We start from the raw sequence: 14,548 nt of genomic DNA, 5'->3' as shown, positions 1-14,548 counted from the left end.
ATGCAAATATCGAATCATTATGTATACACCTGAAACTAATATAATGTTACATGTCAGTTATACCTTAATTAAAAAAAAACAATGACCATCACTGATGTGATTCCAAGGGCCAGGCTTGGTACTAGGCTCTGGGGTGCACAGAAGGACACAGTCCCTGGGCCTGAGAGCTCTTAAGATAAGTGTTGAGGTGGAAATGTGAATGATATACACACAGGATCTAAACAGGGGTTAGAGGGCCAGCTCGGACCCAGCATCCCTGGGGGAGGTGATGCCTGAGCTGAGTGTAAAAGGCCAAGTGTCCCGGGGTAGGAGGTGGGGCAGGCGTCCCAGACAGCAGGAACAGGGGGACACGGCTTGGCATGTGCAGGGAACGCAGCGGGTGTTCCTGGAGCAGGGGTATGAGCAGGGATGCTGAACCACGAGCCTGGAGAGGCGGGAGGGGGCCGGCTCATGTGGACGGAGGTGCTGGCCATTGTGACACTGTCCCGGGGCCCTGAAGCGCGGGGCTGAGCCCTGCACACTGAAGGCAGACTGGCCAGAGTTCCACCCCAGCTCTCACATGTATTAGAGACAGCGTCTCAGCAAGTTATCCAACTTCTCAAGGCCTTGCTTTCTCGTCTGCGGGAGACGGGAAGCAGTAGCCGCTGCCTCCCAGGACCACCGTCATCTTGAAAAGCTTTCAGAGAGGAAGGAGGGCGGTTGGCTGTGTGTGAAGGACTGAGCTGAGATTGGTTCCACAGCAGGTAGATGAGGGGGCCGAACGAGGGCAGAGGTACTCAGTATGGATGGGGGGATGGGTTCCAAACTATCCTAGGGTGCCGATGCTGGGGCTCGCCGTGGTCTGGGTGAGGGGACAGAAGGCAAGGAGGCCCCCCAGTGGTCTGGCTGGACAGTGGAGCAGGGAGGGAGGAGGGAAATGGCCTGAGTGGGGCTGGGCTCCAAGGAGGCTCCAGGGAGCTCTGAGCACAAGAGTGGCTGAGAAAACACTAGAGGCTTCTCAGGGCTGAGAAGCCCAACACCCGAGAGGTGAGGAGAGGATTAGGCAGCTTGGTCACTGAGCTCCACAGCTGAAGCCTGATGGATCTACATACTGATTTTTTTCTTGTCGGTCCCAAGAAAGTATTAGGAAATCTGCTTTCTATTAGACTGTTAGGAGTATAATCTGATTTGAAATATTTTATCATTAACTTGCTACCAAATGTAAGCTATCGCCTATCTCACTCGAGGATAATGAAGATATGGTATCTATATACAATGGAATACTACTCAGCCATAAAAAGGAATGAAATCTTGTCATCTGCAGCAACATGGATGGACTTGGAGAGCGTTCAGCTAAGTGAAATAAGTCAGACAGAGAAATGCAAATACTGTATCATCTCACTTATATGTGGAATCTAAAAAATACAACAAACTAGTGAATATAACAAAAAAGAAGCAGACTCCCAGGTGTAGAGAACAAACTGGTGGCTATCAGTGGGGAGAGGGAAGTCGGGGAGTAAGTGGTACAAACTATTATGTATAAAATAAGCTGTAAGGATATATTGTACAACACAGGAAATATAGCCAATATTTTATAGTAACTGTAAGTGGAGTATAACCTTTAAAAATTGTGAATCACTATATTGTACACCTGTAGTTTATATCATATCGTGCATCAACTATACTTCAATTTAAAAAATAATCTCACCCCAGGGACCATCCCCAAAAAAGACAAATATAACTTTATATCCCAGTAAGTTTGCCTTTGGCAAATATCTGCTTATAATTAAGTAAAGAATTCTGTACGTGATTAAGAACACAAACTTGGGACCAGGCGGCCTAGGTTTGAATCCCAACTCTGCTACTAACAGGAAGCTCGAGCAATTAATCTCTTTACAACTGACTTTCCTCATCTGTAAAAGTAGCTCATAATACCCACTTCATAGGATTACCGTGAGAATTAAATAAAATAAAAATCTAAAAACCTTAGAAGAGTGCCGTGCACACAGAAGTATTTGCTATCATTACTCCTGTTATGGTATCAGCTAAGGGGAGCAGATGTGTTTCCCTTTATCCCACTCACCACACCTAAAAAGACAAAATCACTTTTACCTGCAAGGCCTGCTGATAGGTCAAATGTCATTCAGCACAGCCCCACCCCCTCATCTCCCTCCCTACCTGATACCTGCAGAGACTGTTTCCGTGAGGAAGAAAAGTATTCTCCAAATCACACCTCTAGTGCTTTAGGCGGAAGGTGGAAGCAGTCTGCTTGGAGCGATTGCTGCAAACTCTGGAAGAGGTCAGGGACCCTCTGGGAAGCTGGAGAAACTATGGGCCATCTTCTCAGAAAAGTACTCCCACCCATTCACAGGTTACATCACCTCTCTCTGTCTCTCTCTTTCTAGCACACACAATTTTGTTCCTAGGCCCAGGTTAAGAACACCTACTCTCTTCTTGTGAATCCCAAACTAAATGCAATCACGGGCCAGCAGAAAATTGACTGTTCCCAGATGACTCCCTATTTCTGGAGCACAAGAACTCTGGTGGGTGAGAGATGGGAAGGGAGAGTACAGATAACCCCTCCAAATAAAATTGCCTGGAAGAAGAAACCTAGATCAGAGGAGGAACTTTGGCAATGACCTGACTTAGCCTGGGCGTTCCCTGCTCCTCCCACCTGGCAGTGAGGAAAAGGATGCCGTGCACGGCGCTCTTGTCACAAAGTGCCATCCAGGCAGCCTGTCATCCTGAAGTCCAGGATGCTTCTTTCAGCAAACATACAGGGCTGTTGGCCAACAGGTGCATTCACGGAAGGCTGGTGCCCACGAGCCTCTCACACCCTGAGTGCCTCCGGGGGACAAGTGACCCTGAGTGTTGACCTGGACCCGGGCCTTGAAGGTGAGGACAGGCAGATGGGAGCCTCTTTCTTATATTTTCACTTCATTGGAAAAGAAAGGAAGGGGAGTATTATGCAGGGTGGACAGCTGCATAAGCCGCTTGTCGAGACCAGGAGAAACGTCTGCCTGTTTATTTCAGGGCGTCTGTGGGATGACGTGGTGGGAGGCAGAGCTGGGCAGAGAGGGTGTAACCGCGCCGGTAACGTGGGATGAAGCGCTGAGCCTCACCCAGCACGTAGGTAGCAACCGAGCACAGAAGAGCGGATAGAAAAAAGCAGAAAGCTGAACACAGTGATAGCAGCAGTGGCCTGGGAGCTGAACCCAAGGACCGCGGGTGGGACTGATGGGCAAGGGTTCACCACAACATGGAAAATACGATGTCTGGATTCTGTGTAACGCAACGCCAAGAGCATTGAACACGTGAATCCTGTGCAAAAACAGGCAACCAAAGGAGTTTTGGGTGGTGCCATGACAACAGGGAATAAAAAGGAAACTTCCTCCTCAAAGTCTGGCTGAATGTCTTTTAAAAATGACCTGAAGTCAGCCTGACCTTGCACACTCCTCCAGGGAGACGCTGTGCTACCGGAGGCGCTGCCCTTCCTGCAACGGCAAGAAGGTTCCAGTTGCTGCTGCCAGGAGGTGCAGAGTAGCAGCACCGAGGATGCGGGTCAAGTGAAGTCATCTCCATGGCAATGAGCTCAGGGCCAAACATTATGCAATGACACCTTCACGTGTGTGGGTGCTCGTGTGTCTCACAGGTCACCAGAAAGTCAGGCATTAGGGTGAACTCTACCCTTTGCTCATTAAATACCACGGGTCCCTTAATATTGTATTCCATTCAAGTCCAGTTTTAATCTAGAATCCAAAGTCTACCTTATATTCATTCATTTATTCATCCTATAATTACTGAGTGCCTTCTATTGATATATACACATCCTCGTTTTAGGGGACATGGGAGGGAGGGGAAAAAGTAGAATAAGCCAGTCTTGACCTTCGTGCATTTTCACTGAGGACATGGGACATAGAGATGCAGAAAGTTAGGTAATCACGTGAGAGGTGGGATGGCTAAGCTTAGAACTAGCTTTCGGCAATGAGATGACAAGGGTACCTCTGTGGGCTTGCAGCAGCTTCATGCTTTCTTTGCATTTGTACCTTTCCTACAGAATCCTTAAAGGATGTGGATAATTTGGGGGTAACAGAAGAGGGGAAAGGAGAACTGACAACTGAAGAACTGAACTTAGGCAAATAGTGTTTAGAGAAAGTGAGAAAAACCAGAGAAGCTGAAAAAAGGCTTAAGTTAGGGTAAGTGGGGGCCAGATCACCACGGAAAGCTGGTCTTTATTTTCTCAGACAGTGGAGACTTGAGGAAGGTTCTTATGCAAAGAGTAATGTGATGGACGTGGTGCCAGTCAGAGCCACTTCCACTCCCCAGCAGCCTGCACATAATATGGCACTCATTATGCTGCACTGTCATTATTGACTAGTAGAGGTTCCCCTACCAGACCGTGACCTCTCGTTAGCAGGTATGTGTGCCTTCCGCACGAAGCACAGCACCCAAACTGGAGTAGGCGCTGGATATGGTCATAAAACATACTAACTGATAAAGTAGAATTTAAAGCCAAAAAAAAAAAAAAAATCACAGGGACTGAAGAAAATGTTTCATCCTAGTTTTTAAAAAACCCCACACACCAAGAAGATGAAATCATAAACATATGTGCATTTATCAACATTCCCTATGCACTAATAACAAAATTATGGAGAAAATCGATTTCTAAATCCCAGTATAATTGTGTACTAGCATATTCCCCTTCAATTAAGGAGAAAGGAAGGAAGGAAGGAAGGAAGGAAAGAAAGGTGAAGGGAGGAAGGAAGGAAGGAAGGAAGCCAGGAAAAGGAAGGTCAGTTTGGAGACTAAGATCATTCACACAGGAAGTGGTAAAAAAGGACTTCACCAGGTGGAAGTACCTGCAGGGGGTCATCGAAGGAAGGGGGATAATACACACTTTGTTAGAAGTTGACACCTGAGTGACTGTAGGAAAAAGGAATTGACTCTAAGGTGATGCTGAGATTTCAGGCTTTGGGGACCCGGGGGGAGGCTGTCACCAATATGTAGAATTTTTTTAAAAAATTCAAAGACAGGAATGGCCTGAAAGGCAAGACAATGGCAAGGGTTTCAGATATGGACTCAGTGTAGAATTTAGGAGTTGAGAGGGCCCTTAAAGATCATCTAATCTAACACTTCATTATACATGTGAGGGCACAGGAGCTCAAAGAGGACAGGGGACTTGTCCGCCAAGGCCCCCCCTAAGGAAAGCCAGTAGGGGAACCCAGGTAGAACTGATTTTCAACGAATGTGGGATAAGACAGCTGTCAGGGATCAGGACTGGAGCTCTGGATCTGGGAATCATCAAGGGTCGGGTGCTTGAAGGCAGGAGAACGGGTGGGGCTTCAGGAGGACAAAGCATAAAGGGCAGAAGGCAGACAGCCAAGTGCTTGGCAAATAATAACAACAGCTAATACTGGGTGCAAGTGTGTGTCAGGTACTCTTCTAAGGGTTTTCACACAGGATACTTAATCCTCTAAAGAACTTTAAAAGGTAGGTGCCTCTGGGACAGAGGAAGTGTAAGTGAGAACTCTGAACTCTGTCTATCCCATCCGCCCTGCTCACCACCGTGTCCCAGCACCTGCCTGCACGCTGTCTGGAATTTACCATTCTATTATCTGATGAGGTGCATCAAAGGGATTGCTCCTCCAGGTTGTTAGGGGCTCGTGGATTTCTGCCGAGCTGGAAGTACTTCTGTTCCCAGAATGCCAAGTCTACGACCTTTTCTGTATTTTGTTTCTCCATCTAACACATTTAGTAAACTGTGAGACTGGCTGAGATAGAGGTCCCCCCAAAATGGCTTTCCTTTTGCTGCTGCTCTTCTGAAAAGGCACGTTTGCACATGTGGTTTCACTGGACGTCCAGGTGAACTGCCATCTCCTGTAATTAATCTTAAAATGTCTTGAAAGTCATCGACGTGACGATAGTCTTTTAAAGCAGTGATTCCCAGCATCTCGTGTATCTGTCACTGATTGATAAAATCTTCTGAGGCTATTCTAGCGCTTTCGTTTGTTCAAAGAATCTGATGGTACAATCACCACTATTAAAAGCAGATGCAAATGTACTTTTTCATTGCTATTATATCTGATTCAATTACTGTGATGCTATAAAAAAAATGAAATTTTGATCAATATAAGCATCTTTAAGACCACAATCCCGATAGAGTTGTCCCAAACAATGGACTTTTTATCATTTATACAATATACTTTTGTAATATTTTCCGTGATACAATCAGAGATGGAAGAAGAAACAGAATCAGAGTTTTATTTAGGTGGGAAGTTGGAGATGATTTTACCAAGCTTCATTTTATAGATTAGGAAGCTGAGACCAAGGAAGGCAAAGCAACTTGCCAGAGTCTCCTAGCTAGTTCATGACAAAGATAAGCAAGAACTCAATTTTATGGCTCCAATTGAATTTATTTCCAGTTGTGTCTAAATTACAACACTAGTTTCAATTAAGAACAATTGAGTATTGTGGAATTGCTGCAATTATTTCTGTAATTCATTTTAAAGGAGATTAATATTTATAACAGTTCGATTTCCCTTTAGTATGATAAACTTTAATACCTCTAAATAGTCAAACAAAATTTGAAAATTCAAATTTTTCAGCTTTGTGATTTGTGATAACTTGTACAACTGTAAGAGAGTCTGTTGTATCACTGAGAAAGGATATGTTTTTCTTTTTATTGCAAGTTCCAGGTATCTTTGATTACTTCTTTTACTTGAATGTTAGGTTCCTCTAAACGCATTCTTCATTTTCATTAGGATATTTTCAGGGGCAGCGGGGAGCATTCTTTCCTCTAATATTTTCTAAAGAAATATTCCTTTAGGCAATCAAAAGCTTTTTTGGCATCAACACTGGAATTATCATGGGTAATTTGTGCAATTTACAGTCATGTAATAAATTGAAGTTTTTCTTACATTATCTGCCAAGGCCCTTTCATGACAAATCCACTTTGATCATGGAAAGATGTGTCATCCCATTAGGTGATTACAGTCTTTTTGGTAATGTCAAGATAAATAATTTCACATCTTGGTTTGCGTGCCATACAGGTCAATGAGATTCCATTCCTGTTGATGTTCCCTCGGGTGTGGGCAAAACTACTATACAACATGTCTCAGTCCTGAGTTAGGAATTTTCTAGTCTACTAAACCATCACTGGCTAATGAAGGTTTGTTAAATTCTCCTTAGAATTTGTACCTAACATCCTATGGTAAATCTCTCTCTCATAGATGGTGCCTTAACTGATTTTTACAGTTTTTAATGCGTTCTCAGTTTCCTTTTTCTGTGGTGGCAGCATTGAGAAACTTGTGGTGAGGTCCTGTTTGCAGCAATTTCTTCTGCTGACCCATCCACTTCCTTTTTTTTTTTTTTTTAACTTTTTTTTTTTGGTTTTATTTATTTTTGGCTGTGTTGGGTCTTCGCTTCCGCGCGAGGGCTTCCCCCAGCTGCGGCAAGTGGGGGCCATTCCTCATCGCGGTGCGTGGGCTTCTCACCGTCGCGGCCTCTCTCGTTGCGGAGCACAGGCTCCAGATGTGCAGGCTCAGCAAACTGTGGCTCACGGGGCCAGTCGCTCCGCGGCATGTGGGATCCTCCCAGACCAGGGCTCGAACCCGTGTCCCCTGCATTGGCAGGCAGACTCTCAACCACCGCGCCACCAGGGAAGCCCCCCATCCACTTCCTTTTAAAACTCTCCCACTGGTTCTCAGACAGTGAATTCTCCTGCTTCTCTTCCTGCCTGAAAACTGCTTCTCCACCTCCTTGGCTCCTTTGCCTCCTATGATTAAACATAGGGACCCCCTCCAGGACCCACACCTGTTTTCCCTCCTGTGTGTCCACACCTTCTCCTTGGGGTCCTCTCTCACTCTAACCCATGTACATGGTTCCCCAACCTCTACCCCCAGCCCCAAACTCTTCACGTGGGTGTTCTGTTTTCAAAAGAAAAACTGAACTAGTCACTATGGAAAAACAGAGCTTTGTTGGACTTGTTGGCACTTATTTTGTGGCTTAGTAAGTTTTTATTTTTAATTAAATATGGAGGCACTGTAATGTTTTCAGTATTTAGGGCTCTGAGTGTCTTCATGCAGCTGTGATTGGAGCCACTACAGAGTCTTGGGCTTCGTCCTCTGCCAGGATTCCATCTCCCAGTAACTGTTCCACGTCCCCTTGTTTATCTCCTCTCCTGTTCTTCTATCTAGTTTTTTTCTTTATTTTTCCCAAGGTTATGCATTGCTCATTCTGCTGTTCAAATGGAACCTTGTTCTTTCAGCCTTTCTTATATCCAGATTCCTAGTCCCTTGAGTCAGCAAAGGATTTTTTTTTTTTAATTTATTTATTTATTTATTTTTGGCTGTGTTGGGTCTTCGTTTCTGTGAGGGCTTTCTCTAGTTACGGCAAGCAGGGGCCACTCTTCATCGCAATGCGCGGGCCTCTCACTATCGCGGCCTCTCTTGTTGCGGAGCACAGGCTCCAAACGCACAGGCTCAGTAGTTGTGGCTCACGGGCCCAGTTGCTCCGCGGCATGTGGGATCCTCCCAGACCAGGGCTCGAACCCGTGTCCCCTGCACTGGCAGGCAGATTCTCAACCACTGCGCCACCAGGGAAGCTCTCAGCAAAGGATTTTAATGCTAAGACCTCCCTCTCTGCTTATCCCGCTTATTTGTCAGACTGTTCTTTCCTCTGAAGGATTCATGCAAACCCATTCCACATAAAGACGTTGGATTCTTTCCTTAGACTTGTTTTTCAAATATACGAAAAGGAATATTATTCCTAGTTCAATCTGTTTCCCTTTTTATAACACCCTGGATTTCCTTTTCTGAAGCCAGTTCTAGTTCTACAGTTTCTTTAGGTCTGGTCTCTCACTTCTTCTGCAAAGTTGATTGGGTCATGACTGGCACATCTAGGTCCTTTGAGCTTCCCACTTATCCATCTTCTCCAGCCACAAGGCAGCAAGCAACTCCTGGGCACAGTGCATCTTTTTGTTCTGTAGCATCCCTGCAGGTCCTGGTAGAAGCCTGTGCTTCCACACGAAGTGCCTCATGAATCAGGAATTTATTGGAAATAGGTCAGACATGTTCACAGGCCTATTGGTGCATTCGGAACCCAATGCAAAGTCTTTAGTAATGAACTAAGTGCCTGACTTCCTTCCAGAGAATAGCGTAAGCACTGAAGGGACGAGAACCTAATGTATGTGATGAAAACTCTCTGATAACGCCTCAAAATTCTTTGTACCCGTCACATTCCATTTAGGCTCATAGTTGGAGAAGGATAGGCAACCGAGTTGACTCACGGAGGACTCACAACCTGTGGTTTTAAAGACTTGGAATCTTCCATGACTCAAATTCTCACTCAGCTTCCTTCCCAGAGGACAAAGGAACTGTTAGTTAGATGTTGGGCAACAATCAGAAGTGTGGTTAAAGGTCCTTCCTCAGGAAAAGTAAACGTTGCTGCTATAGAGAGTTGAATTTTGTCCCCAAAAGGTACGTTCAAGTTCTAATCCCCAGTACCTAGACTGTGACCTTATTTGGAAATAGGGTTTTTGCAGACATAATCAAGTTAAGATGAGGTCATACTGGAGTAAGGCAGGCCCTAGTCCGATAGGACTGGTGTCCTTATAAAAAAAGAAAGACACTGGTATATATACAATGGAATACTACTCAGCCATAAAAAAGAATGAAATTTTGCATTTGCAACAGCATGGATGGACTTGGAGGGTATTATGCTGAGTGAAATAAGTCAGACAGAGAAAGACAAATACTGTATATCACTTACTTACACGTGGAGTCTAAAAACTAGAACAAATTAGTGAATATGACAAAACAGAAACAGACTCACAGATATAGAGAACAAACTAGAGGCTACCAGTGGGGAGAGGGAAGCAGGGGCAAGATAGGAGTAGGGGATTAAGAGGTACAAACTACTATATACAAAATAAATAAGGGAACCCTCCTACACTGTTGGTGGGAAAGTAAATTGGTGCAGCCACTATGGGAAACAGTATGGAGGTTTCTCGAAAAACTAAAAATAGAGTTACCATATGATCCAGCAATCCCACGCCTGGACATATATCTGGAAAAGATGAAAACTCTAATTCGAAAAGATACATGCACCCCAATGTTCCTAGCAGCTCTATTTACAATAGCCAGGTCATGGAAGCAACCTAAGTGTCCATCAACAGATGAATGGATAGAGAAGATGTGGTGTATATAATATATGCAATGGAATATTACTCAGCCATAAAAAAGAATGAAATAATGCCTTCTGCCACAACATGGATGGACCTAGAGCGTATCATACTAAGTAAAGTTAAGTCAGACAGAGAAAGACAAATATTATATGACATCACTTATATGTGGAATCTAAAAAAAATAGTACTTATTTACAAAACAGAAACAGATTCACAGACATAAAAAACAAACTTATGGTTACCACTGGGGAAGGAGAGAGGGATAAGTTGAGAGCATGGGATTAACAGATGTACACTACCATATATAAAATAGATAAATAACAAGGTCCTACTATATAGTGCAGGGAACTATATTCAATATCTTGTGATAAAGTATAATGGAAAAAATAGAAAAAAATATAGATATATACATATATGTGTATAACCGAATCACTTCCCTGTACACCTGAAACTAACACAACATTGTAAATCAACTATACTTCAAAAAAGAAAAATAGGAAAAAAGATAAAATAAATAAGCTACAAGGATATATTGTACAGTGCAGTGAATATAGCCAATATTTTATAATAATTATAAACGGAGTATAACTTTTAAAAATTGTGACTCACCATGTGGTACACCTGAAACTTAGACACTATGTATTGCACATCGACTCTACGTCAATTTTTTTTAAAGTTTTAAAAAATTCAAAGGCTAAAAAAAAAAAAAAAAAAAAAGAAAAGGAAGACACAGACACACACAGAAAGCCATGTGAAGACAGAGACACACAAGGAGAATCCATGAGACGACAGAGGCAGAACCAAGGAATTCCAAGGACTGCCGGCAACACGGGAAGGTAAGAGGCAGGCAGGGAACAGTCTCTCCTAGGGCTTTTAGAAAGAGCAACACCTTGATTTCAGACGTTTAGCCTTTCGAACCATCAAAGAATAAATTTCTGTTGTTTGAAGACAACCAGTTTGTGGCCATTTGTCAGCAGCCACGGGAAACGAACACAGCTGCCCTGGAGCTGGAGGAGCAGACGCCTGCCACTGGCAGCCACGGCCCCTCCTGGCTCTCACACCGGGGTCACAGGCACCGACGCCTACGTCCACGTGCCTGGGGGGGGAGCGGGGAGGGGGGAGTGCAGGGCTGGGGCAAGCCTCACGCTTTCTCCTGCACAGGTCACACCGGCCTGGATGGCAGAAGCTCTGCTTCAGTCTTCCTGCCACATAACCCCTACCAGATTCTTTCCAGCCTTTTCTTCTAGGAGACTGGATCCTGTTCTTCACCCCCTGTGGCCACTCTCTCCTCCTGCCGAGATCAGGCTGGTCACCTGGAGTCACGTGACAGCACCCGCTGGTTTCCAATGCGGAGCTGACCTGCTGAGCGAACCTCTTGGCCCCCTGGCATCTGTCTGAGCCGCCGTTTGCCTCTTGTCTCTCAGCAGCTGCGTGCTGGACCTCGGTGGTCCGGGAGGCAGCCCCGCCTCTCAGGTCAGGCTCTCCAGCGGGTACTGCCCACCCTGCCGCCCTACCCACATGGAGTCCCCCTGTGGAGGCCCCTGCACCGCCTCCGGCTCCCCCATCTGAGTCAGGGCAGCAGGCTCGGGATTTTAGACTTCATCAAGCACCGTCCTTAATAAAACTACCAGCTTACGAGAGTGAGGGTTTGGAGCCCAGACCTCAGTACAAACGAACAGATGCTCACCAGCCGGTGACCAAGGAGATGGAACTGATCACGTAATCATGCACGTATCGCACGCACACGCGGAATGAGGCTGGAGTGGACGGCGAGGCTGCTTGGGCCTCGGGAGACAGCCATCCGCTCACCCAGGCTCTGCCAGGCCACCTGAGCCCGAGGGGACCAGACGCTCCAAACACCACACCCATCCTGGGTGGGAGCATCACCCTGAGGTCATCTCAAGCAGTCTCGGGGCCCATGCGAAGCGGGAAGTAACGGGGACCGGTGTGGGGACGGACAGCGTCTTCCCTTCCCACCATAGGATGCAACAGGTTAGTCCACCAGGCCTCACCTGCACTGTCCATGGTCCCTGTCGCACTCTGGGGTGGCAGCCCCGTCAGTGCCCGTCCTGGAACAGTTGCAGCCTTCGCAGCCGGCCAGCGGGTGGAAGCTGAAGGAATGTGTCTCACACGCATCACACTGGGGCCTGACCGTGCGGGGCGGGCAAAGGCACATGCCCATCGTCTCCTCACAAAGGCGCCGGCCGCAGGTGCATGCTGGCCGGGGATGAAGAGACACGGTGAAAGGGTTAGACGTCCCTGACCTCCAGCAGGACTGCACCAGGGCTTCCAGAACCTTCCAAGGGGTCTGGGAGAAAGGTCTTGCTTTTCTTCCCTTATGGCATTACTGAGTGTGGTTTATCTGAAAGGCCCCTTTCTTGGGGCCAAGACCGACCACACCCAACGCTCATGGCGGACACAACGTGCAGGAGCTGAGTGCGGCACAGCTGGAGCTACTGACACCAAGGTAGACACCCTAAGGCGCCCCCCGACCCCAAGCTGCAGTTACATGTCATTCTAACGTGAGGCCTGTCCTCCGTCAGGGGGTCAGCTCTTCTCAGGCTCCCTGAAGGGCCTCCGCGTCACCCCAGCGCACTGAGCCCAAGGTCAGGACAGGATGCAGCAGCGGGGCCCTTGTTACGCAAAGGCTGGCCTCCATGCGGGGACTCCGCCCCCCTCACATGGCCTGGGCTGACCCTCGTCAAGGGCTGCAGCACATTCCCTAGATACAGACCCACGGCCTCCTCATTCAGTGAGGGGTACGCCCTGTGACCCTGGCTCTCCTCCCACCTCAGCTGAGCTTTGGTTAGGCTGCAGAAACTGAAGCCTAACCTATTCCACTAAGAAGAGAACTGAGCTGTCCAATATTTTGATGCTTAAGGCTATTTACCTTCACCTGCTTTGCCAAGCGCATGGGTCACATAGCATGGGAAACATAAATATTTATCTTCTAGAACCTTGCTACTCATAGTGTGGTCCCTAGATGAGCAGCATGGGTATACTCTGAGTGGTTACTGGAAATGCAGACTCTCAGGCCTGAGAGTCAGAATCTGCATTTTCACAAGATTCCCAGGTGAGTCTCCAGCACAGAGATATTCAAGAAACCTGGCCCCAGGTGAGCTTCATCCACCTGGGACCACAGATGACCTTGGCTGACCTGAACATGCACTTACGCTTGCAGTGCGGGAATCCGTAGTAGCCCATTTGACAGCGGGTACACTGCCGCCCAATGACATGGGGCCGGCATGGGCACTGCCCGCCCTCTGGGCTGCAGCGATGGCCAATGGCCCCGGCGGGGTGGCACTCACAAGGCAGTGCGCCGTCATGGTAAAGGGCCACCAGGGACCTGGCAGAATCCTTACAGAATCCAGAGGCTTTCTGGGGGCTGTGGGAACAAAAACTCATGGTGAGATCCTGGGAGGCGTGCCCAGAAACGGTCCCAACCTTCCTCTTCCCACATGCCTCACCAAGCAGTGTTTTGGGGGAGGGGCTCTGGAGTTTGGGAGGAAGTTAGAGAAAACCCCACCCCTGGACTCACAGTGGGTGCCAGCCACCCCTCCTCCCATCCCCATCCACTCCAGGACACATCACAGGACGCTGGGTGGGAACTTTCGGTGGCTGGAATAAATGGGTGAAAATTCACCTATAGGATGAATTGTATGGTGTGTGGATTATATCTCAATAAAGTAGTCACCAAAAAAATTTACACCTACATGTGTAATGATACACCAGTTAGAATAATAATGAGGAGGAGGTGAATTGCCAACATTTATTGAACATGTGTGTTAGAATTTTTGCCTACACCTCACTTAACCTCACAACCACCCAACCAATTAGGCCCTAAGCCCCATTTCACAGATAAGGCAACTGAGGGTCCTAGAAATTAGGCAACATTCCCGAGGCCACAGAGCTACGAAGTGGTCGAGCAGGTACTCAAACCCATAGCTGTTTGACCTCAGAGCCTTTGCTCTTAATATTTTCTACGCAGGAGGCATCTGGCCCCCGGGAGCCTCAGTTCCTTGGGAAGCCTACAGGGGGCAGGGTGGGTCTGCAGAAAAGAATGGCAGGAGCTGATACTCAGGGCGGTTCTAGGCTCTTAGCATTCAGGGACCCACAGAGGGAAGACGGGGAGGTCCACCCCTCTGTGATGCTCCCCACTCAATCAGAGGGCAAAGGAGAGTGGGAATCAGGGCTCACATGCCTCCCCACGGAGGAAGCCCTGTGTGGTATCTTTTAGGAATCTGAGTCAGCCAAGAGGAAGCAGGGAAGAGGAAGAGAAACTCCCAAGCAGCCTGTGAATCCCAGCTTGGAAGGTGATCCGTTAAGATCAAAGTTGAGGAGGGAAATCTCGCCCAGATGTGCACAATGGCTGTAGCATGCGCTGAG

The 14,548-nt window shown here is 47.1% G+C and overlaps 1 protein-coding gene across 1 annotated transcript in view; it reads right to left on the bottom strand.

Annotated features, from left to right (window-relative positions):
- LAMA3 (laminin subunit alpha 3) overlaps positions 1 to 14,548 on the bottom strand; it is a 238,643-nt gene that overhangs the window by 86,171 nt on the left and 137,924 nt on the right. Inside the window, 2 exon segments of the mRNA XM_036874222.1 lie at positions 12,175 to 12,379; positions 13,336 to 13,547. Coding sequence (XP_036730117.1) covers positions 12,175 to 12,379; positions 13,336 to 13,547 — 417 coding nt within the window.

The sequence above is a fragment of the Balaenoptera musculus genome, chromosome 14 (genome assembly GCF_009873245.2).
Source record: "Balaenoptera musculus isolate JJ_BM4_2016_0621 chromosome 14, mBalMus1.pri.v3, whole genome shotgun sequence".
NCBI classification, from domain to species: Eukaryota; Metazoa; Chordata; class Mammalia; order Artiodactyla; family Balaenopteridae; genus Balaenoptera; species Balaenoptera musculus.
Note: the sequence above shows the minus strand (reverse complement) of the source record. Positions and strands in the feature narration are given on the sequence as shown.